Raw genomic sequence first — 26,503 nt, forward strand, 5'->3', positions numbered from 1 at the left:
CATATGACAGAGCCCAAATTAGTTAACCTTCATAGCAAAACACATCTATTTACTTGGGATTATGCCTCATGGAGGTTATTTGAGATTGACTGGAGTATATTGTGATTTGGAGAACTCAGGGAATGCTTATAGTTGATGGTATGCTAATCTGCTTTGTGTTTTTAATGTTTCTAACATATGGGCCTAAAAGTCACAATACTCTCATCTCACAAAATGAACTCAGTACACAGCACAATTTTAAACAGCAAAGCACTTTCTGTAGTGTAATTCAGGCAAACAGTGTTCCCTTGCTGGAGTCTGTCACCTATTTTATTAATAGGAAGTTTCTATATTCATGATGATCAGAGCAGTACCAGCAAAGCACTTCAGCACTTTTTAAAAGAAAACTTTTGATCCATTTACTTCAGCAGGGATACTTGCAAGTTATGCAAGTCTTTAGTTGCTTTGCTGGATTGGGACCTACTATCCCAATGAATCAGTTGGTATGAAAGCACTGATTCATTGTCACAGTGCCATGTTCAATTCTCATCTGCAAATCTCTCAAATCCATTTACTTCAATGGGGTGGAAATAAGGGCAGAATTTGACCTCTGTCAGCATGGTATTCCGACACTTACCTAAACCAACATGATCAAACAGCAATTTTAAGTAGTGAAGCACAAAAAGAGCAGATAGCATATGACTGAGATGTAGAAATGCAGATCATTGCTGGATTAAAGCAACACTTGGAGCCATTCAACACACGCACATGAAAAATTCTGGGATTCTTATAATATATTTTTCCAGTGATGTATAATTTATACACCTATAAAATCTTGCATTCATTTTAGAATTGCAACTGTCACTCAAACTATAATAATTCAGTTTTTAGGAAAGTTTAAGTTTTATAACTAGAATCAGACATATTAACAGAGAACAGATGAGCTCATAGGGTCACATAATTCTATCACTAAGATAAATTTTTCTTAGAGATAATTCACAATACACAGCAATATGGCTTCTGGTTTTAGTTTAAAATTGACAAATCTTCACCAAAACAAAATTTGAGAATAGGTTTTCATAAATACATAACAAAAATACTCAATATATAGTATTTTTGTTATTACTGAAAAATATTCATGAGGAGGAGGAGCAAATCCTAGAACTTCCCATATTAGTTAGGAGCTCTGGCTTTTAAGAGGGCTCATTTTTACTATTACTGGATAAAAATATTAAAAAAAAACAACTCCTCTCCCTCCTCCTAGTCCTTCCTCATACTGGAGGCAAACTTCATTCCTTAAAAGTGATCCATAATTTGCCTAAAAATAAACACCTAAAACCAGAAACGCTAAACAAAGAACACACACAAATGAGATCTCATTTTTACCTTGGTATCGTCTGTGTTGTTACAGTACCACTAGGGGGAGCACTAGCATCGATATCATCAATTGGAGAAGTGCAGACAGGTTTACTTGATGCAAACTCCAATGCATACTGTAGGACATCTACCAGGGGGAATCGTTTAGGACCAGAACCATAGCTTAAATATCTGTTAACCATAGAAATGTATAAATATCATGGCACTCATACTAAATGGAATTTTTGGCAGACTACAATTAAGTAAAATAAGCCTGCCATAATAAATTCCATGCATTTTATTATTTTGCTTAAATAAACATTCCACAGAAGTTGCAAGTGGAATGGAACAAAGGTCTAAGAGGAATTTCGGAACACTTAATTATATATAAAAGACCATGAATTATTCTGTTCTGTACAGCCTACAATTCAATGTCACTTGCACTTATGTTTGGAAAAATCATCTGTAGTACCGTTCTAATCTCTGCTGTAACACTGTGAGATACTCTTTAAGTCTCTTGATCTCATCCCGTTTAATTCTTGTAATTTCTCTGTTTTTGTGCATGTATCTGTGAAAACAAAATGGCAGACAAGGAGTCACCCTTCTGCATTTCAGTAGTGACACTGAACTCTATTAACTGTCATGCACATTCACTAACAACTGAGTTTGATTCACTAAAATCATTTTTTGTCCACTTACGATGCATTAAAACACACATGTAAAAGAAGAGACTAATGATAAGGCCATGTCTACACCATAGGCCCTACAACAGCGTAGCTTCAGCATTGCAGCTACACTACTGCAGCACCGTAGCGTAGGCGCTTCCTACACCATCAGAAGGGTTTTTTTTCCGTCAATGTAGTTAATTTACCTCTTTGAGCAAAGGTAGCTAGGTCAACAGAACAATTCTTGCATCAACCTACCCATGTGCTCACCGGAGGTCTAGTTGGATTAACCATAGCATTCAGGAGTATGTATTTTTCACAGCCTTAAGAACCTATATCCACCTAAATTAAGCGTGGACCAGGCTTAAGACATTTACATTTGTTTGTCCACCATTCATCAGAAGAATATTTTTAATTAATTTCATTTTGACTTGAATTACTTATACAAAATACAAGCTTATGCTAATCTTTGGCATCATATTTGGCATTATAAAACTTTCAGAAAAGTCTGATTCCCAAGCTCTAAAACTCTGTCCACACAACAAATACAAATATATCGTAACTACTTCTCAACATGCTTTTTGATAGTTACTCATAGTGACTCATGAAAATGGTCTGTCCTCACAAACATGGTTGGTTTATACCACATCATCATCAGCTAACAGTGTTTCACCCTGCACTCTGTAAACTAGTACAGCACCCTTTTTTCGGCAGTGTGGACATAACCCTCAAGAGCTCCTAACTGGCTTAACAGTCTGCAGTAACGTATTCCATGTGCACATCTTAAACATCGGGGAAAGAGTATTTGAAACACATGGAATAACACTGTTCAGACTAACCATTTAAGTAACTAGTTATAAACTGGGTCAAAAGCTGTAGTATGGAGTGTGTTTCAGTAATATAAATAGCAACATACCTACAATTTTTGTCATTTACATGAACCTACTAAAATGATTATTACAAACCATTAACATTTAAGCAATGCTCTTTACAATGTAACATTACAATGGACTTAAATTGCAGCAAGGGAGGTTTAGGTTGGACATTAGGAAAAACTCCCTGTCAGGGTGGTTACGCACTGGAATAAATTGCCTAGGGAGGCTGTGGAATCTCCATCATTGGAGATTTTTAAGAGCAGGTTAGACAAACACCTGTCAGGAATGGTCTAGATCAGTGGTGGCCATCAGGGTAATCCGCTGGCAGGCTGTGAGACAGTGTTTGCATTGACTGTCCGCTGGCACGGCCGCCCGCAGCTCCCAGTGACCCAGTGCTTCGCCATTCCAGGCCAATGGGAGCTGCGGGAAGCGGCGGCCAGCGGATCGTCAACACAGACTGCCTCGCGGCCCGCCAGCGCATTACCCTGACGGGTGGCAGGTTGCCCACTACTGGTCTAGATAATTAGTCCTGCCACAAGTGCAGGGGACTGGACTAGATGACCTCTTGAGGTCCCTTCCAGTTCTATGATTACTATGAGTTAACCCAGTGTAAGAAAAACTGGCAGTTTAACCAATTCTGTGTGATTTAATCTGTAAACACATTTTAAGATCCTTATGACTACATTATACCGTACCTGTCCAGATATAAAATTGGTGGAAATTCTAATTTGTTGTGGATCTTCTCTGGCCTTCCCAAAGCCTGATTAAACTCAAATCTTGAGAGCTCAAAAGTTAAGACAGGAGGAAGTTCAGTAAACCAGTGCTGAAAAAACAAACAAAAGAAGCACACAGTAAATTCTTTTCAACCATACTGCAATTGTTTGGTCATACGGTTACAATAATGATTCCAACCCCGTGGGTAAAAAAAAAAAAAGATTTCGACAATGGATCAGTGTCAACTTTGTATGGTTCCCCCACCTTTCATCTTTAGTTTAAGAAAGACTGCCTGTTTCTATTCAAACTTGAGATCATTAGAGCCCAATTGTTACCAACAGGATTACCTGGGTGGAACACAGTGATTCAGTATGCAAATGAGAATTGAGTCAACTATGACAGGGACGGGTTATGCAAATGAGCATTGTTACAGCCTGTGCCACTTCACCACTATAATTGTCTACTCTGGCAACTGTGTTCTAGCAAAAGCAGGGTAACCCATGCGAAAAATGATGGTCATGTGACCCTCAATACCATCTCAGAAAGATGAAGGTGGACCCATAAGTCTGCAGAGGGACATCTCCAGCCACGCTGGAGACATGGTGCTCACTCAGGACTGCACGACGTAGCAGACGCAGCAATTTTTTGCATCACCATATGCTTCTCCAGGGCCCGATGCTGAATTGACTCCTTCTATTTGATCTGTCGGGTGAGCAGTAGCCATTTGCACTCCTTACAAACACAGTGCATACCACACAGGCTTGATTTAGGCTTGGCTTACACCACTACAGCAGCAGCCTGCGTGATCACCAGCACAGTGCTCTTTGGGGATCTGCACTCTTGGTTAATAATTTTGCCCTGGATTTACATCACCATAAAGAGGCACTATTAGCCCCTACAGGAACCAAACATTTAACTCACCTCCTGGCCAGACTTTCCAGAATTTTCTGAATGTAAAGATTCAATCTCCCCTTCAATCATGGCAGCTTCTAGGCACTCATGCAGATCTTTAAAGCCATTAACCTGGAGTGGGTACTGGCCGAACATTTCTGTGTTTTCAAATTTCTTACCTTGGCAGGAGAGAGGTATTAACAATTAAGGTTTTATGCATAAACATTTGTCATTTAAGCGTCTAGTCAGTCCTGTGTTAGAATCAGAGAATCAAAAACGCAGGGCTAGAAGGGACCTTGAGAGGTCATCAAGTCCAGCCTCCTGTGCTGAGGAAGGACCAAGTAAACCTAGACCCTCCCTGACAGGTGTTTGCCTAACTTGTTAAAAACCTCCTATGATGAGGAGTCCACAACCTCCCTTGAAGGACTATTCCAGAGCTTAACCAACCACCCTTACAGTTAGAAAATTTTTCCTAATACCTCACCTAAATCTCCCTTGCTGCAGGGTAAGCCCATTACTTTTTTTGTCTTACCCTTTAGTAAACATGGAGAACAACTGATCACAGACCTCTTTATTGCATCCTTTAACATATTTGAAAAATGGTATCAGTTGTTCCCTCAATTCACTTTTCACAAGACTAAACAAGCCCAGCTTTTTAAATCTTTCTTCATAGGTCAGATTTTCTAAATCTTTTATCATTTTTGTTGCTCCCCTCTGGACTCTCTCCAATTTGTCCACATTGTTCCTAAAGTGTGGCACCCAGAACCAGAGACTGCTGAGACCTTGCCAGCACTGAGGAGAGCAGCACAATTACCTCCTGCATCTTACATATGCTATTCCTATTAATATACCCCGGAATGATATTAGTCTTTTCTACAGCTGCACCACATTGTTGACTCATATTCAACTTGTGATCTGCTATAACCCCCAGATACTTTTCAGCAGCACAAATGCCTAGTTATTCCCCAATTTGTAGCTGTGCATTTGATTTTTCTTTCCTAAGTGAAGTACTTTGCACTTGTCTTTATTGAATTTCATCTTGCTGACTGCAGACCAACTGTCTAATTTTTCAAGGTCATTTTGAATTCTACTCCTGCCCTCCAAAGTGCCTGCAACCCCTCCCAGCGTAGTGTCATTTGCAAATAATGCATCCCTGTAGTCACACTGTACACACCATTGTGATAGTCTTTGTACAAAATATGCCTTGTAAAATATCATTTGAAAACTAATAGCTTAGCTTGCTGGTCAATAATACCGTGCTGAAACATGTGTAGCAACATTATATGTAAAGTTATGAACATAAGCTGAAGTTATGACTGAAATGTGTTTACCAGACATGTCTGGGGACTGGGTAAACCAGTTTCTTGAAGACAAAGGACACGCTGACACATATAGCCAAGGGTCATCAAAGTTGATTGATAATAACTGGTCAAGTGGCAATTCTTTCGCAGCGAAGGGAGGCAGAAACAGATTGATTTTCATTTTAACGAACACCATAGAACCTCCTTCACCATGAGACCCCAAGTCTCCATCCCCACAGCTTGAAGGAACTTTATCTAGGGGTAACCCTCATGAAAACGCATTTCAAAGGGTGACGGGACTATAAAAGTGAGAGGCAAAAATACCCTAAGTATTCTCTCTCTCTATCTCACTATTTCACATGAGAAGACAGAAAAAACAGCCTTTGGATTTTGGGAGAAGTTCCAGCCTGTTGCTGGAAACATTTGGTCAGAATGTCACCTTGAACACTCTAGTTTGTTAAATTTGAGTTATTATAAAGTGTTTTATCTTTATTTCTCTTGTAACCATTTCTGACTTTAATGCCTTATACTTGTACCCACTTAAAATCTCTCTTTGTAGTTAAATAAACTTGTTTTATTCTTTAAAATCAAAGCTAATCCAGTTTTGTGTTCAAACTGAATTGTCTCCAACCAAAGTAGTAAACTGTTGTACAATGACCTCTTATAGGGGCAATGGACCTCTAATAACTGGAGACAGCTGGATGGCGGAGAACACATTTGGGGTAGGGGGGAGAGGTATCTGGAATTGGGAGTGTGTTGGGGGTCACCCTGCAAATGGTTACCAAGGCTGGTGGAAGACAGTGTGTGACAGAAGTCACTGGCAGGCTGCAGCTATACACATTCTCAGAGTGTGACCTGCATGCTCTTTGGCTGTTTGTAAGGGGCCCGAGTTTGGGAGTAATAGCAGCAAAGCACTATGAGGCACCCAAGGTTGCAGGGCAGGTGGTGACAACCCCTCACTGTCTGTATTGCATCCTAGAATGTGATATTGCAAATTTTATAAGCATTCTCCCCACTCTATTACTCAAGTCATAAATGAAAATGCTGAACAGTATCAGACCCAGGACTGACCCCCTGCGGGACTCCACTAGATACAACCTCTCCGTTTGACAGCAAGCCATTGATAACTACTCTTTGAATATGGCCTTTCAACCAGTTGTGCACCCAACTTGTGTAATTTCATCTAAAACACGTTTCCCTAGTTTGCTTACGAGAATGTCATGCGAGACTGGGTCAAAAGCCTTACTAAAAATCAAGGTATCACATCTACTGCTTTCCTCCTATCCACTAAAGGCCAGTAACCCTGTCAGAGAAAGAAATTAGGTTGGTTTGGCATGATTTGTTCTTGACAAATACACGCTGGCTATTCCTTATAACCCTCTTATTCTCTTCGTGCTTAGAAACGGATTGTTTAATAATTTGTTCCAGTATCTTTCCAGGTATCGAAGTTAGGCTGACTGGTGCATAATTCATTAAGTCTTCTTTAAAAAGGGGAACAAAGATAAGTACTACATTTGCAAGTTCCAGATTATATACTAGTACTGAACTAATCAATCGGATGCATGAAAATAAGTTACTTTAGACGGAAAATGATCTGGATAGAATATTAAAGTGAAAGACTATTTTGCTCCTCAACCACTAAAATCTACTACATATTTTAGCTCCTACATGTATGTTACTTTAACAACTAGTTTTACTTATTATTGATGTAGAACTCCCGATGTGCATAGCATTTACAGGTGAAATGTAAGAGCCCGAACCAGGAAACTAATTCAATAGTTCTTACTTACCTGTATAGTCCCAGAGTCAATGGGACTACTAATGGGATGAAGAACTATTGGTATAAATGTTCTGTAGAATTAGGCAATAAGAAGAGGACAAGCTAAGACTTCTGCCCTGAAAATGCTACAGTAATTTATACAAATCTGTAAAGACATCCTACTATGGAGACAGGGAGAGTAATAATGGGTAACACCAAAAAGGAAGAAAAGAATTTTATTTTACATGTATTTATTTAGGCATACTTTATGTCAGTCATTACAGGAGTCATGATTTATGACCCATTGCTTTACTTCTACTCCTTTGGTTTTGTAACTTTGCCATGTTCCGATGTAGAAAACATGAATGAGAGTGCGTGAGTGCAGATATGAGTTGGAATGTTAGCTCAAAGTAATGAGTTTGTAGGACAGATTTGAAGAAAGAATGAAGCAGGAGGGAGGATGTTCCAGGTAGACACACAACCGGGAAGTCTCTTTAAATTTGGTTGAAATGTTTTTCAGAGTGATTTCTGTAAAAGTGGAACATCATAATCTTCAAAGTATTAGAAATTTTAAACTGCTACATGTTCCATAGAGAGAACAGCTCACTTGCAAACACATGCAGGAACAGGATTTTCTGTAGCCTAGTAGGAAGTATTTGCCAGTTCTCAGGAGTGTTTACACTCATCTCTACCTAAATTGTGCTGCACCTGAACACACACACACACACCCACCCACCTTGACTGGAAATTATCTGAAGTCTTCCTAATATTAGTTTTAAAAAAACCAAAACCAAAACAAAAAACTCCACTATCCATGTCCTTGCTTTTTCTATGAAAAAATTGGTCACAGTTGTGGTCAAATTTTTCCCATGCATGTGCAGAACAAATTTTGTTATGTGCACTAATATGGAGGTGATGTGTGGTGGGGGTGGGGCCGAGGGGTTCGGAGTGTAGAAGGTAGCTTAGGGCTGGGGCAGAGGGTTGGGCTGTGGGCTCTGTCTGTGGGTGCGGGCTCAGGGGTGGGATGTGGGGTTCATGGTGCAGGAGGGGGCTCAGGGCTGGAGCAGAGGGTTGGGATGCAGGGGGGTGAGGGCTCCAGCTGGGGGTGTGGGCTCTGTTCTGTGGGAACAGGTATGAGGGGTTTGGAGTGCAGGCTGCCCTGAGGCCAAAGCAGGGAGAGAGGACTTCCCCCAGCCCTCTCTCCCCGCAACAGCCTGGGGAGAGATGCCGCTCCCGGCAGCTCCAAGGCTGGGGCAGAGGTGCCTCTCTCCAGCCGCAGCAGCTCCAGGGCCGGGGAAGAGTGTCTCTCCCCGCCTCTGCCTGGTTGCGGCAGCTCCAGGGCTGAGGTGGAGGAGAGGCGCCTCTCCCCGCCACGGCAGATCTGGGCCTGGGGCAGAGGCGCCTCTCCCCGCCACAGCTCTGAGTGCTTGCGCAGCCCTTGATAGGCTGTTGCGGGGCCATGCAGCTGCGCGGCTTAAAGGGAACTTACACTATGGTACACATTTTAAAGTTGTATTCTGTGGAGTAAGGCATTGTTTAGAAAATGCGTGCAATTATACAGTTCATTTGTTTAACTAGACGTATATTTAAAAAATTTTAACTGACATCTTTTCTAGTTCAACTACAATAAAATGCATACCTTCAAGCACACCCACTGCTAGAAATCGTCCATAAAACAACTCTACCATTGGGTTCTTTGGCTTCTCTCCATCCCTAAAAACATGAAATATGCAACTGTAAGACCAAAACCAACAAAGCCACATAAACCAACATTTACAAAATGTAAGAAGCATTCGCATTTATTACGTAAATCTATATAGTGGCATAATTCATTTTTAATTATTGTAAATGTCAAGTTTTGTACTTTCATCTGTTCATGGTAATCTAAGGATTTATATATTCACAATGGTGAAGTGTATTCACAAAGTAAGTATATTTTATTCTGGGAAGTTCCATGCATATCCAAACTCAGAATTGAAGTCATTGTAAGCTTGTAAACATATATAACCATGTACGAGTGAGTTCCCTCCACCCTCCTAAAAATTTAATTGTTCAAAAGAAAGCAAGAATGTACAGTGACACAGTGAATAGTTAGCTTTTGTGAGAAGAAATCGGAAGAAGTTTTGGAAGAATTTAAACTACTGTATTTAAAAACAAATTTTCTTTGAAGACAAAACCCAATTGATTGGCCATGATGCATTTTAGTTCCTTAATATTTTTCTATTTTCATACCAAGTTCCCTACGTTTCCTAAGATGAAAAAGATAAGATAGCAAAATAAATAAAACTTACTGAGAGTACCTAGAAAGAAACATCTGCATTTAGAAAAATCAGCTTTTAACTGAAGTACAATAAGATGTTATCTGTCCCAGCAACAAAATGAATATGTTTTCAGGAAGGGGGAAGGGATTAATACTAACCAGAAAACAAATATACCCTAAGTTAAGGTCAGATCCAGCTGTCATTGAGTTCAACGGAAGTCTTACATCAGGAATTGGACTGGGCCATTACAGTAGTTAAAACAAGAAAATTCTCATCGACATTCAGTGTCCACTAATTCTTTTTATCAGTCCTAAAAATTTACAAACAACAAAATAGCCAATTTGCATTTATGCCTGAAAGATAAAAAATGTCCAGTGCAAAAATGAACAATGCCTTTGAACACGATTAGATAAAAAGTGATAAAAATTCCTGAGCCATAACCACCTTACAACTTACACCACTGCTACCACTAGTAGAGCTGGACTTATATATTATAAGCCCTATTTCTTCCAGTGTAGACAGGACGCAAGTTATCTCCTTTTTTAAAATTTCATTTTCATAATATGGGCCATTGGTTGACGGAAAGGACAGAGGAGTCAGTTGTCTTAAAAACCAGTTTAAATATTCTTTAGGATAGGAAATTAGATGAAGATTTATATGAATATACATTTTTGCATATTAAAAACCCCTTACCTCTCCTCTTCAGCCTTAATTTGGAAGGCATCTTCTAACCAATCTAATAGTTTATGAGTGAATTCACTCACATCTTGCTGTTAAGAAAATGAACAATGATTAATACATATTTATGTGTATTCTTTAACACTATTAAGTGCAGCACAGTGGCTTCCACACCGACAAGAACTCCAAAATCCAATTGTTTCAAGGTCATGCTACAATGGTTTTCCAATCTTGACTCTCAGAATGTGTTCCTCAACAGTCAGTACTATCCAGACATCCCTAATACTTAGGCAGATCTCAGAGATCTCATGCACCCCCCGTGCTCCAATACATCTCTAAGTCCTTTGGTATGTGACATGTGGCGATTGATGCTATCCACATGGAACGCTGAACTCAGTGTATCGTAAGCAAATGATTTAGCCACCTAAGTCCATGTGGATAAAATGACAGATTTAAGTAGAAACAAACTACTTGGAAAGAGTAAAATGTAATAGCTATGATTTAGAACAAAATAAAGTACCAAAACTCTCCAAATGAATCAATATCTAGCCCATTCCTCCCATCTGGGGATCCAAGATTAATAATTGAGATGTGTTGTAGAGCCCTGCAGTGGGACCAGGATCCTACAGGTCCCGCAGGACCCACTGCCGTAATAGCAGGAGCGGGTATTGTGGAATGGGACGGGAGTGGGATTAAAAATAGTCCAGTTCAGGGCTCTAATGCGCTCCCCATGAGTAAGGCTCTGCCAAAGACTACTAACTCCATTTAACTTCTGGATCTTACACATGAGGCTGGAACTCAAGAGCATGGTTCTGGTAAAAATCCTTGTAAAGTAATATATATCACTGCTTTGAAGTTGTTTTTTTTATTTGAGTGTGGGAGGGGAGGGTTAATTTAAAAGCATGGATTATGTCAGGCACACTCAGCCACAAACTTCCTTCCATTTGGAAAATGGATTTAGACCTTGTGTCTGAAAGCAGCACTCCAATGAGATCATAGAACATTGCACGTGGACAACAATTAAGTGAATAAAGGAGAATTAGAAATCTTGTCACCAACTATGAACATAGTATATTTCGCTTTTTATTTAGGTTAAATATTTACTACTGTTCAGAGACCATAGGGAGATCCAATTTTAAATATAATTATAATAAATATTACCTGCTGAGAATCATTTGATTTGAATGCATCTTTAAGAATTTCAACTGCTCTAGATGGATCAACATATTTTCTCTTTGAACCAACGAGAAGTGCAAAGAGATACCTCAATTCACGCATGAAAGGCAAATTCCTATGTTCCTGTATTTAAAAAAGAATAAAAACAAACATTCAACAATTTTCCATGAAGTACTTTATCAATCTTGTAACTATAAAGATAGTGTGTAAACTGGGAGCATATTACACACGTATTAATATTCAGTCTGCTGCCATATAGGATGCAAACTTACTCATGCATTGCTCATGCTGTGCCACATGGCTTTTGTTTGACTCGTGCTGTTACGTGGAATGTGGACTCCCCCTCCACCCAAAAAAGGCACTCCAGCAAAAAATGCAGTCAAACTTGAGTAGTGAAATTTAGCTTCTAAGCCCTGGTCTACACTATGAATTTATGTCGGTATGACTATGTCACTAGAGGTGCGGAAAATTCATACCCCTGAGCGACGCAGTTACGCTGACAAAACTCCTGGTATACACAGTACTATTTCAACAGGAGGGCTGTTCTTATGGACATAGCTACGGCTTCTCAAAGTTGGCGAAGCTCTCATCAGCCTAGGTAGCGTCTTCACTAAGCGCTACAATGGTGCAGCTGTGCCACTGCAACACCATAAGTGTAGACAAGCCCTTAGAAACTAGACTTTAATGGCTATTTAGCCTTCAGACATCAGGCATAGCTGAACAGCATAAGTGGTGGAAGCGTGGGGTTGTGTTTAATACTATAAATAGGCTTACAGAATTTGATTTTGATTTTTTTTTAACTGACAGATCAATTTTATGTTGACAAATTTTTTTAATCAATTTACATTTTTTAACAGTTGCAGGAAATTATAGTATCATTATACAATTATTTAATGACAGTAGATGTTCAGATTCAATTGTTAAACCTTTATACACTTAAAACACAAACTGTCAACACTATGTCAAAATATACAAAATAAATATCCTTAAATCAACAAAGCATACCTATTTTTGCTATTCATTTGCTAGTCCATTTGTAACAAGCCTAATTCAAAAGTCTAACTTGCTGGATTTTTATTTTAATTAAAGCTTTCAAGCAGCAATTTTCTTGTTTTGCCCATCTGTAAATTTCTGTTATCACTGATGGAAATTTTTTTCATCAGTTTGTGTGTGTATGATAAAATCAATGTTTACTGACAATTACCAATAAAAATGTAATCCTTCCATGACTAACTATAAGGTTCAAGATGATATTCTCAATTTACAATTAACACCAGGGAAAAAATTATACTATCTAATGATCTTTCAGCTCAATAGCATTTCATTTTATAAAGTGAACTTTTACATGAGATCAACTGTAATCCATGTTTGCTTGAATATTAACTATTCTTGTACTAACTACCATTTGCTATCTATACCATGTACTTTACACCATGATTAAAAAGTATGTTGGCTAACTGAGGATGGGGTGTGATGATAAAATAATTGCCTAGAAATATTTAGTGTGTAGGCACACTAAGGTGGCGGAGGAAGAGTGGGTCCAAGAAGAGACAAACAAGAGTAATGAGATTAAATCTAAGAAAAAGAACTTAAAATCTCCAGCAGTGAGATTTATCAGTTTAAATTATCAGTCTGTAAAAGCCTCCCAAAGAAAGTAGCAGAAACCCCATCACTAGACATATTTAGAACTAAACTACAAAAACCCTAGGAAACAAAGCTGGAACAATCTTATATCAGTTCTAGTCAGATTTTTTGTCCATCTGCTTCTGATGAACTCACTGTTTCAGCAAACTCCCTGGAATACGTGTGCTTTAGGTGGGCCATAAATTTGCAAAGATAGTGTGCATTATTACTGCTTCCCTTGATCAAATTAGGTGTAAGATCCCCTACATAATGACCTGCTCTATCTCCTCCAATCCTATTAAAAATACCTGTATGGTAATATGTAGTTCTCTCTCTAATTTCAGGAGAGAAACAAAAATAATAAGGGGAGCCTAGAAATATTTCTAGCCTGCAAAATCAAAATCAAGTGAATTGAAATGTAAAGGTTTAATTTAACCCAGGTGACAGGTACTGTACAACACTAGCCACACCTCTCTGGCTTCTGAAAGGGTAGAAGATACTGCTCATGAATGATGCTTGTTAATTAGGAAAGACAAAGACTACTTATTCCAAATATAAATTAAGTGTACCAACACCCTAACATGGTATAGATGTCAAGCCTGCTTGTCAAACTGGTATTGATCGCTTTGTAACAAACAATTGCAGTCTAAACAAACAAAGAACGGACTTGTTTAGGCAGTTCTGTGGAATGCTGCCTGGAATGTTTAAGAGCAATGTGTATAAAAATTGTGTCACACAATTTTTAAAGTAGGAATAATGATTACGAATATATTCTGCATGCATGTTAAATACCTTTCATATTCATATAGGCCTCCAAGTAGATTTACCTGCTCTTCCAGCCTACTTCACAGAAAGTCAAAAAGAGCAATGTTCATAGAACCTTCATTTAATCTAATACACACTTCTTTCCAATGTTAATAAAAATAACGTTTTTTAAACTTTTAAAACTGGCTTTTTAAATTTAAATCAGATTTTTATTTAGGTGCTCCTAGCAATTTAGTTTTCTTCCATTTTAGAGTCTTAAATTGTTCAGGTGGACAGAATTTCACACAGTGGTATTCTTCTACCAGGAAGTTTCAATTTTAATGTTCATCTTTTCATAGTTTGTATTTTAGACTAGACTGCATGTAGTATCTTCCAGGAAAGCACTGGGTAGGAGGATGGTGGCGCGGTTATAAAATTTGACAACATTCTGAAGAGTTTTAGGCCTAACTGAAATGCTCATCTCATTCCTACTTCTGACTTGTTAGGGGTACTCATGCGGACAGCAGTCCTTTGTCATACAATCACAGAGACTTCAACTCTGCAGAGACTTAGACACATGTTTAACTTTAGCCAAAGGGAACAGCCCCACTGGCTTTAAGAGGAACTCTCAGTGTATAAGCCTGTGCAGAATGGGGGACAAACTGTAAACTCTGAGACAGAAACGATCTTTTCATAATGTTTATGAACACAGTGACCAGAATTTCTAGGCGCTACCATGACACCAAAAATTAGCAATACCTGACCAATCACAGTCTAGAATCTTCTAGCAAATACTGTACAGTTCCTAACACTATAAATACAGGTCCACAACAAATTTTTGCATTACAACAAGGGAGAACAGTGAATGTCTATAAGACAACGCTCTTTTAGCACAGTGTAAACTAAATTTTGAAGAGTTTGTGTCTACAACCGAAACAGAATTGTGTTTAGCAGAAAAACTATTCAGAAAGAATTTATAGAAAAATAATTTATACATTTTTCTTTGTCTACAGCAATTTGTAAAATTCAAATACACCTCTACCCCAATATAACGCTGTCCTCAGGAGCCAAAAAATCTTACCATGTTATAGGTGAAACCGCGTTATATCGAATTTGCTTTGATCCACCAGGGCGCGCAGCCCCGCCCCCCCCGGAGCGCTGCTTTACAGCGTTATATCCGAATTCGTGTTATATCAGGTCGCGTTATATTGGGGTAGAGGTGTAATTTAACCTGCCAGTAGTTATGCTGAAATAAATTAGTTTTAAAAAAAACAACTGTATTTATAATGTAGTGCATTATAAATTTGATTAAAATTGAACTACCACAAATTTTCAAGTTATGCTAAAGCTTTTTACAACAGATTAAATCTACTATTTAAATTATTCCAGTATGCTTCTTTCTATCGATGTGCACTTGAAAATGACTACTTTATGTAAATCTGACCATTAATACCACTACCTTCTTTGTTTTAGTTTCAAATTCAAATATGTGGTCACAAAAATATGGATTTAATATTACTATGTCGTCTCCCTCATAATCCGTAATACTATGCCCTACTCTACAGGCCAAAATATGGTACCATGTGGTTACAGTAGCTTATGTTGTCTCCCAAAGTTACACCAGCAGCAAAAAGCTATAATGCATATCTCCTTGACTATGAGCAAGTGGCCTGGAGCCAACCCACTTAGTGTGGTTCTATCAGATTTGTTTGCTGAACTGAGTGATATCAGTTAAATACCGAGATGGGAACAGTGTTGAAGAAATACTTCATTGCTGCAGGAAATGGTACTGCCTATGGTACAAACTTTCCTTTATATAGTACAGCTCTTTCACCAGTGAGAAAAGTTGAAAACAAAGTTTAAGTAACTTATCCAAGCACACCCACCCACAGAGAAGTCAAAAGCAAAGCCAAAATTAAACTGAGGAGTTCCTGGCATCCAACCCTACTCTCAATTCATCAGAGCATGAAGAGACATAAAACAAAGATTTTGAAACTTTGTAGTCAATAAGGCCTTGTCTGCACTAGGGGAAAAAATGGTGCATTCTTAACTCGTGCTAGCTAACACATGGTAGCTAACACAAGATACAATCCTAACAAAGATAAACAGTTCATCTCAATTGCTAGCCAATGTTAAACTATACCGTGCCTCATTTCACTAAGATTTTATCTTGTCTCAGGCCATGTGTACTTACTAGCTTAGACTGGCACAGCTGTACCGATACAGCTGTGCTGCTGTAAAAGTGCTCATGCAGCTGCGTTATGCCGATGGGAAAGAGCTCTCCCGTCGACATAATAAAACCAACTCAACGATCAGCGATAGCTACGTCGACAGGATAGTGTCTCCTGCTGACATAGCACTGTACACACAAGTGCTTATGCAGACAAAACTTATGTCACTCAGGGGGTGTATTTTTTCACACCCTTGAATGACAAAAATTTTGCTGACATAAGTGCTAGTGTAGACATAGCTTAGGTTACCAGGTTAGCTAACATGACTTAAGAAAACACCTTTTTCCTAGTGAAGATGCATCCTAAAAGCAAGGGTCTTTGCTCTGATATCTGTCCAAGTGCTAACCAGTAATTTTCCTGAATTCTCCCTGCAGTTTCAATTGGATATGATCCCTTCACTTCACATCAAATAATTGCATTGCTATGAGAACAAAAAGCATTTCAGCACAGAGGTGGCCACTTTCCAGTGGTAGATAAAGAGATGCATGTACATCAATTTACTTTATTCATTCCCCTCAGGGTGGAAGGTGGTCTATAAAACATAAGTTACCATTAAACATAGAAGGGCAATACAGACCCTTACTAAGGATTCTTGCTCTCACCAACCCAATCTGAATCTCCAATATACCAGCTGCCAAGATGCCTACGCTCAAGCCCATACATTTGGCTGACATTGTGCTATTCCATGCATCATTAGTCTGACATGGTCAGAGTGTCTACAAGACAGTATGTTTGGAAATGGAATCTGTATAATACTGCAAGTGCTAACCGCTGTGTAGGAGATTCTTCTCCAATGGCAACAATTGAAGCTCATTTACTTGATGCCACCTAATGTATTTTAAGTGCTAGAAAAGCAAGACAAGGTACTCAAGAGTATGCGTAGTTCCCACTAAGACAGGTAATGTAACTGATGTTGAGATGCTAGACAGAGATCAGTGGATAAATGTGCAAAGAAAAATATTTTAGGACAGCTATTTGGCTGTGGAAAGCTATGTTGCAATCAGACCTCTTTCAATTAATGGAATACATTGTCCCCTTACCCTGCCTTAATAAGTTCCTACTAGAGCCTACATGGTACCAGTTGCGCATCGTCTTGTGGTCTTACTCAAATGACTCACAGAGATGCCGTGACCTATAGTTGACCAACCTCTGAAAATCAGCCCATGAACATCTCCAGGCTTTGCTTGCTCCTGTCTCACATCGCTGTAGAATCTGAGCATCCCAAGTACCTATGAATTTATCCTCTCAAACATACCCAGGAGCAACGAAGTTATTATCCCTATTTTGTCATACTGTGGACTGAGTCACAGAGAGATTAAGTAATTCACTCAAGGTCACACAGGAAGTCTGAGGCAAAGCTAGGAATTCAATCCTAAGTCCCATTCTAGAGCCATAGGCACAAAACCAGCCTGCCTCCCAAGTCTGTTGAGAGAGGATGAATCAGTAAATAGTACAGTACTTAATTTCAAAAGGAGGATCGGTGGGTAATTAACATCTGTGAAAATCAGGCCCAATATTAAACAGTGAGCGTAGCCAGGTCTAGGTTACAAACTGTTGCTGGCATAGCTAAGGGGTGTGATGAGTAAGTAAGTAATAGTTAAGGGGTGTGATGAGACGTGATCTGTGATCTACACAGTTGTGTTGGCAAAAGCCGCTCGTGTAGATGCAGTTATACAGGCAAAACTGTGCTTTGGCCAGTCTAGCTTATTTTGCACGGGGTGGTGGAATTAACTTGCAACAACAAAAGTGAAATTTTGCTGCTATCAGCTGCATCCATACTGGAAATGTTTTGCTAGTATAGTATGCCTGTATAACTATGCTATTGAAGCCTTCCCAGCGTAGTAAATCCAGATCTCCTAACTCCCAGCCCTATATTCTACCACGAATTTGCAATGCCTCCCATCTCCCCTTCCTACAAAGCACAAAGTAAATATATTTAGTGCCTTTGAAATTACTAACAACTAGAAGTCACAGACAGTATGAAACTGAGTTACTATAGAAATGCCATGTTAGTCACTGGAAATATAGGTTTCTAATTTTACCTTTTGGTTTCGGGGCAAATCTTGAGCGCTTGCAGGTGGACTGTAGTTCAAAACTAGTCTTCGAAACTCCAGCAGGTTAAATAATGACTGAAATATTAAAAAAGAAATATTCAAATGCTTTTGCAGGGGAAAACAAAACCTTTCAAATGTGCTTTAGCAAAATAAATTCATTGTTAGATACATGCCATTCTGAAGTTCTTCTTACACACGTTATTTAGACTGAAAACTTTGCTTGCCATATTTACAGTAGAGAGAAAAATGTGTATTGACAAATGGCATAGTTTAAAAAAAGGTCATTTGTATATGATTTCTTCTATATATATTCTGGAGTCTTTAAAAATAAGAGTCATTTGTATGTGATTTTTAAGATTTATATAAATCTTAGAAATCACATACAAATGATTTATTTATATATATAAAGTTTTTATTTTATTTATATAAAATATAATGAAAACTTAACATGGCAGTAAAATAAAATTTCCTTTTTATAATTCAGATTTAAGATGGCATTATTTTCAAAACAAGAAATGGAAAACTGAAGTTCTAAAGAAACTCCTACTTTCTTTACCAAAGACACTACGCTTACAAACTAACAGAAATTATTCCATGAAGATACGGGTTCAGCTCTTATAATATTTAACATAAATGTAAGATATTCATATGTCCCCCATCACCATAGTACCTGTACACCTCAATCTTTCATGTACGTAACCACACAACGCCCCTGTGAGGTAGGAAAGTATTAGTATCCACAATTTACAAATGGGGATTTCAGGCACAGAGTGACGGAAGGTATGTCTACCTGGGGGGTGGGGGTGGGGGGGGGGGGAGGAGGGGAAGAGACTGGCAGCAGGTTTCAGAGTGGAAACATCTACACTGCTATTTTTAACCGCCCAGCATGAGCCCTACAAGCCCGAATCAGTTGACCCAAGCGCTAAGACTTTTTTTCCCCCCTTCAGTGTACACATATTCTCAGTGGCTTGTCCAACATCACACACAAAGAAGTCTGTGGTGGAGCTGGGACTTTAATTGAGGTCTCCCAAATCCAGTGAGCTGCTGTAACTGAGCTAAAGAGCTACAGCTCCCTAAAGACCACCTAGGGCAAGATTCTGCTACTCTAACTCACAGTCCTATTCATTTCAATAGGACTGCTTGTGGAATAAGGTACTACTAACTGTAAGTACGAGTGGCAGAATCTGGACCCTGGTAAGTTAAAGTTGATCTGCAAGAAGGGGGCAATGGTGGGGAGTTCTTGTGCCCTTTGTTTCTTCATGATCTACAAAGAATCCCCTAAATGTTGGATTTTTCTGCTCGTGTTTTACTGAATTACTTTAGAAAGTCATATTGTCTACCCAACAAGCATCTGAGATCTTGCAACTGGTTCTACATGGGGTAGGCAACCTAAAACTGTATGGGCCACTGAGAATTAGCAGGATTATATTACATCACAGAGCAAGGAAGTGAAACCTGATTGTGACGGCACTCTATTCTTATTTGGATAATTTAAAACTGAGGGTTTTTTACCTTAAACAGTTGGGAGAAAAGATCATTTCGGTCAAGTTCCAACATCCTCTCTTCAATTAAGGGTTAAAAGAGCTATTTCTATGATTAAAATCCTTTTTACACCCTTAAATCCTCCAACAGAGGATATTCCTAGCATTTCTAAGGTTAACAAACAATAAAAAGCTGTTCAGAATCTCTTTATACAAGAGCCAAAAAAGCAACCCATTTTTTCCCTGGCAGTCACCTTTAAGTATCTCCTTTTCTTCCCACTCAAACCAGGATGATTAAATCCATCAGGTATTTTGTCTATACCCTTCAAAGCTAGGAAGTTGAAATATTAATTATTAATTTATTCTTCTTTCTAGCAACTCAAGAGGAATGATGCAAAGCTACATTTCAGATGATGTAATGCATTTTGTTGATGGGCTTTTCATCAAATAAGTTACAACACTATTATATGTACAAAATAAATCAGTTGACAGATAACATTCAAAGACTGGCCTTTTCCCATGACTAATTCAAGTGCTATCATGCAGCCAAGCAGCTGAGCTGGCCAAATTCAAGTATGTAAGTACACTTCCTCCCCCCCCCAGAGAAAGTGACACACAAGCAGATGTTTTGACATAAAACTGAATCCACCACTTTGTCGGGATTAACAAGCTTCTGGTAAACTAGTGGTTTTGAAGTATCAACTGAGTATTTGACACTTTACTAAGCTAAGCTTCTACTTCTACTCCTAGATGAATATAGAAACATCTGTGTCTAACAACTTATTTTATGCACTTTGTCCACTATGTTTTTTAGAACGGATTTATTCAGGGTTGTCAGAAATTTTTCATACAAAGTATTTAGGTATCCAAGTCCAAAACATGTTCACAGCTTATTTAACTGCAGCCCATACGTACTCAGGAAGAGTCATTTACTCACCTAGAGCAGTATTTTACTACTTGAATAGTCCTATGACAACCTGTTTAGAGTAAAATATTAATGCCATGTGAGGAAGGGTGGTAGAAACTAGGCCTAAAAGCATTACGTACCAAAAGGCAAGTAACAGAGCTCCAAATGTTATGCCATATTGACTGTTGCCTTGAATATTAGAACTAGTAAGGTAAGGAACATCTGTATTGCAGTTACTGAGTCAAATTCTCTGCTGGTGTAAACTGACTTGTAGACTTGTACCAATTTATAGGAGTAAAGAATTTGGCCAAGTCTGCATGCAACTGTCCAGGAGAGTACTTCTGAGCCCAACCATTTTTCTCCAAAAGAAAAAAATACAGGTTTCCCATAAATCTAAATTTCCTCACAAATCTAAATATCAAGCCACCAAAACCTGGTAATTGAACATACCTATACCATTCAGTCTTACTTATATCCAAGACCATCAGCAATACACACTGCAAATTCTTATCTGTTTCGCATAAGCAATAAATATCCATATGAGATGAGATCATGCAATCAGGCCATAATAAAATATGGTTCGCTACAAGCTACAAATTGTAAGATATAATAAATATGGTCCTTTTAAAAAACAAGCAAAACAAAAACAAAAAACCCACAACTACATGAGCTCAAGTTGAACAACTGATCTCCTAAAATAGAGCAGAGAATCAATCAGCATCCAAATCTTACTATTAATGGAGGGTTTTCACTGATATCCCAAAATAAAGAAACAATCACTCAAGTTTGATTTGTACCATCCTGTTATACTTTTGATTACATTTCTCATCTCTCTCGTGGGTCCTGACCACAAAGCAGGAAGGTGCTATTCCTCTTCCATAGGATCAGAGTTATTTAGTGAATATTTCTATTAGTGACAAGCCTAAATCATCCAAATATCCAATCAGAATATTCCCAAACTACTGAGATGTTGGGATTCAGACATGAAATTTGAGGACTTGTCTAAATCCCCAATTTCCCCCCTGGCTTCTTGAATCACTAGATTCCCTTGTGTTCTTCTTTTCGTGAATTTTCTTTGCACTATATTCATTTCAATATGGCATTCAGTACAGTGTGAAGATAAACAATGACAATACAATTTCCTGGCAACCTGAAAATGCACAGGATGAAGAATGGGCAACCTCAGAATGGAAATGACTGCAGACAAAGTCTTGCACTAGGCCAAGACGACATTTAGAAGAAAAAAAAAAAAACACTAAAATTACCTCAGTTCTCTTTTCTGGAATGTCAAATCATTAAAAACAAAAACAAAAATCACTTTTTTGCCCCTCATCCAACCAGACAGACAGCGTTTATAATCTTTAAAGTGTGACGTAAAAAGCAAGGTTTTATCATCCCCCCTCCCATTCATATGACAGATGTGTGAATTTCCCTTATAGGCCGGTTGCACATTCCCTGGCTGGTACAAACAGAGAGACCGTCCTGGAGACAAAACATAGCTGAGCTCTGGATTCTAGGGTGCACTTTCATGCTTTTCTGATCAGGAGCAACCTGTGCACCATCATCTCTTGCCAAGTGCTTAATGATGGCAGCATGAACACTAGCTAGCTCACACCACGGCCTCCTGGTGATGTGACGCAGCACAAACGTGTCAGCTTGGTCACCCCCTAGGACACAGCTACATTTATCATGCACTATTGTCTTCATGAAGGAAGGATGTCAAGAAGAGGTTCCAAAGGTCCTCTCCCACACCACTGGACACCAGCATAGGATACAATTCAGTTTTCTCCTGTGAAGTTACATTCTTATTTTATGACATGACAAGCAGGAACCAAGACAACTACCGTGAGGCCATAAATATAAATTACAACATTATGATTTCACTGCCCAGGTAGAACAAGTAGTATATATTTTCTATGCAGCAGAAAATCCCGGTTGGTTTAAGCAACCATTTTATTTCTTAAAGTTAGCAACAATGGAATTGGAAGTTATTTAATAAAGTAAAAAAAAACTATCGATATTTTAGTATACATTTCACCACCACTATCAAGTGCTAATGTAAAAAAAGTTACTATGAAGATGATTCACATAATGTATTGTAATAATTTTTCTTTTCCTATAATAGCTAATGATCCCCACACTAAACCCAGACAGTGCACAAGTGGAGTGCTTACTTAAACCTTTTCTTCTCTGCCACACATTTTTAATCACATAAATTAGGGTAGAGCCTCCTTTGTCACCATAAGTTTTGCATTCAAGTACTTGTCATGCAAACAACATGGAGAGAATTAACTCCGAAGTGTAGAACGGGGGAGGAATAACTCCCAAAAAGCTGTACAAGTGATTAACAATGATGAAAAGGAATCTTTAAAATAAATTGACTCACTTCACCATGAATGATTTTTAAGAACATTTCAATAGAAGGCAGCTACATTCATTTCTATATATAGCCCTAAACCCATAACAATGAAGTATTTGCTCTAAAAAAGCTGAATCCTTGATGAGAAGGCATTAGTCCAGGGGGTGATATTTCACGTCTTATGAGCTTAATTTTTAGTGGGTAACTAAAAATAATCCTCCTTTTTTGCGAATTTAAATCAAACTAAATCAAATATTCTTACTATTGAGTTTGTGTTCTTTGCAAAGTACTGCAAAAAGTTTCTCAATACACAGTAATGCTTAGCACAAAAACATTACAATGAATATTGAAAATCCCATTCATTCCAAAAGGACTTAACACTATTACATTTTTTAATATATTTGTGTATTTTATTTTCTGCAGTAAAATACAAAGTACAGTATTCAAACTCGTTGGAAATTAGCTGATTTCGTATCACCTGAGAAATTACAGCAGAGCCACCAGAGAGCAATAAGCCTGCCAGAAAGGGTTTCTAGCTACTGGGAAAATAGAGCAGGACTTCTGGGTGGGTCAAGTGCTGACCTGTCCTGCCACAGGCACATCTCATCCCTGTTGCCTGTCAATATAGTCTCCCTCTACTCCTAGGAACCAGCAAGAAACAACAGAAAGCAACCAGTATTAGCAGTTACAGAGATGGGACTATTAGAATTCTAAAGGAGGGCAGATAAGCTAAGGCTCCCAGCTGGTTGAAAATGGGAAGAAACGGAGAGGCATCATCCAGCACTTCACAAGGGAGCAAGATGAAACTTGCTTTAGTGATTCAATAGAAAAATTCTAAAAAAAAAAACTTATTGTAGGACCCTATTTTGGGTATGGACCACCTTTTTGTTGTATTTTTCTAGAGCAGGCAATATAATGGGGATTCTGATTTTATGAATGGTCTCTAGGTGTTAAAGGAATACACAATGCCAATTGTACACAACACAGCCTTCAGTGTGTAACACTGAACATCTATATCCTCCATACTCTAAGGATTAATAAGTATCTACCTCAATATTGCATTAAATTATTGATGTGTAGAGACGAGTGAACACATTAAAGCAGCAAACAAGTATATAACTGAACCATGAACAGATCCTTCACTATTGTTTAGGTACCAGTTGCCATTATACGAGTAAACAACAAAAACCCAATAATTCTTTCTGGGTATGAGCAGAAAGATGCCTCTAGATGCAGGATCATCAACAGGCTGTTTTATGTAATTTCAGACAGACATTTTCTGAAAGGAACCTTTCAAATTCTGCCTGCAGATTGCCAGCAAGTTGCTTCAATGCCAAATGTATGACTACTATTTGAAAATATTTGACTACCAACTCTTTTAGTTTCTTTCTTTAGGGGGGAAAAAAAAAAAAGATAAATCTATCTAAGAAGACTGGTAAAATTTTATTTAACTTTCATTTCCCACATTGCAAGTTACATATAACTTAATAATTTATGTATTTTTAAAACTGAGTTAGGAAAGGGTAACTTAAGTGTCAAAGGAATCTCTCATATAGGTCATTTTCTCTCAAATTCAGAGGTCGAAGCGATTTTGAATACTGGTGCTCGACCAATCAGTGAGATGCTACAAAATAGCAGCGTAATTTGGTGAGAGGTTCTCTGTGTAGCACAAGTGCAAATATACCACCTATAAAACAATGGATACTGGCAACATTATAATGGTTACAGAAAACCAAACTGCTTACTAAAGCGATGAAAACAGAAAATAAATGAGACATCCATTGTTTCAATGATGAAGTCTAGCAATTAAAATAGCCCTGGCAGATATGTGGAATGAAATTGTCAGCACTTCACAATATGCCTATTTCATTGCTGGAATCATTTAGAGAGAGAAAAAATACAAAATTAACTCAGATGTAGGCTGGGGGAAAATGTAGGAGAGTTTAACTTAGCTGAAACCCCAAATCACTGACGTTTTTCAAGTTGGGTTAATAAGACACCTTCACAAAGGGGGAGAGAGAGAGATACCCATCATGGATTTCTGCAAAGTTCTTCACTTAGATTACAGTACTTATTATACATTAACTAATAGGCAATATATTCTACATATAGGAAGTGCTTTTACATATTTAATAAAAGTATTTCATCACTGTAATATGCTTCCTCAGCTCATCCAGGGTACTTAATGTCTGTGTAGTTTTCACTGTTTAGATTTTAGTACCATAGAGCAGAGATTGTGTCAGAGATTGCGTTTTGTGCAGTACCAAATACACTCTTGAGTAGCATGCCTGATGACATCTTTAAAAATCAGATATTATTTCTACTCTAAGAGAATACATTATTACAACTTGGTTAGAGCTTGATCGATGCTGGTTATTAAATGAATGTATTTTGCTTGAGACAACTTGGTACTGCTAATACTCCAGTACATTAGTTTTCATAATTTCAGCAAGCTTGGTTATACTCGAGTAAAAGATGCACACCGTTAGGGTCAATATTATCATTACAAAAAAAGCTACTCTAATAGCAAGAAATAATATTGTGCAGAAACCCTGTCCATAATGGAGTACGCTCCTCCCAACAACTAAGGCAAAGAGTTGTGTGTTTTTGTTTTGTGTTTTTAAACTATTTATCCACTTTAAACCTGACCCAAACCCACTGAAGTTAATGGAACAATTCCCATGGACATCAATGGGCTTTGGATTAAGCTCTTTACTTGGCAAAATAAGGGTGAGAAAAGATTTCAACAAGAGAGCTTGAAAAGCATGCTATTTAAGAGTAGACAGAGCAAAAGGAAGTTACTCTTGGCCTTGGTAAACTTGAATAGCTAAAGTAAGGGTTAACTAAGTTGCAGTAAAACAAATTAATTTACTAAACCCTCTGTTGAAAAGGTTTGTCAAACTGGCATGAGGTTGATTAGTCCAGGATTAGACATACCCTACAAGAAGCATCAAAGGAACAGATCATAAACAGTACTGAGATGCTATAAATTTCCTACTAAAAATATCTAGGTTAAAATTAAAATTTGGTTGCACAGTCCAACAGTTAAAGTTCAGAAATGCCAGATTTATGATCGTCTGGGCAATCATAATTCTGCCCCGATGCACATCGATCCTGTGCATTGAATGAGGCAGAGGCCCTGAGGGAAAAAATGGTATAACTACATCATAATGCATATAGACATGGGGGACGAATTAAGGTTGCATAGACCAGTGCTTCTCAAGCTATCTGATGTGGGGGGACTGGCAATTTTTTTTCCAATGTGCACGCAGACTGGCAGCCGATGGCTAGCAGACCAGCACTGGTCCGCGGACCACCACTTTCAGTAGCACTGGCATAGACAACAATATCTTAATTTTTGAGTGTTTGGCTTAGCGCAGTGTGAACATTATATTTTGATATCGCTATTTTTTAAAAATAACAATTTCTTAGGGTTCTTTCAAAGGAAA

General features: G+C 38.3%; 1 protein-coding gene across 12 annotated transcripts in view; it reads right to left on the bottom strand.

The window, feature by feature from the left end:
• Window positions 1-26,503, bottom strand: part of USP25 (ubiquitin specific peptidase 25) — a 141,452-nt gene that overhangs the window by 43,585 nt on the left and 71,364 nt on the right. For all 12 annotated transcript variants that reach the window (XM_037905808.2, XM_037905800.2, XM_043538346.1 and 9 more), the window contains 8 exons: window positions 18,296-18,382; window positions 11,641-11,778; window positions 10,495-10,571; window positions 9,180-9,253; window positions 4,511-4,659; window positions 3,571-3,698; window positions 1,808-1,903; window positions 1,366-1,527 (listed from right to left, as the gene is read on the bottom strand). In XM_037905808.2, coding sequence (XP_037761736.1) covers window positions 1,366-1,527; window positions 1,808-1,903; window positions 3,571-3,698; window positions 4,511-4,659; window positions 9,180-9,253; window positions 10,495-10,571; window positions 11,641-11,778; window positions 18,296-18,382 — 911 coding nt within the window. The remainder of the gene's footprint in view (window positions 1-1,365; window positions 1,528-1,807; window positions 1,904-3,570; window positions 3,699-4,510; window positions 4,660-9,179; window positions 9,254-10,494; window positions 10,572-11,640; window positions 11,779-18,295; window positions 18,383-26,503) is intronic.

This window comes from Chelonia mydas, chromosome 1 (genome assembly GCF_015237465.2).
Source record: "Chelonia mydas isolate rCheMyd1 chromosome 1, rCheMyd1.pri.v2, whole genome shotgun sequence".
Lineage (NCBI taxonomy): Eukaryota > Metazoa > Chordata > Testudines > Cheloniidae > Chelonia > Chelonia mydas.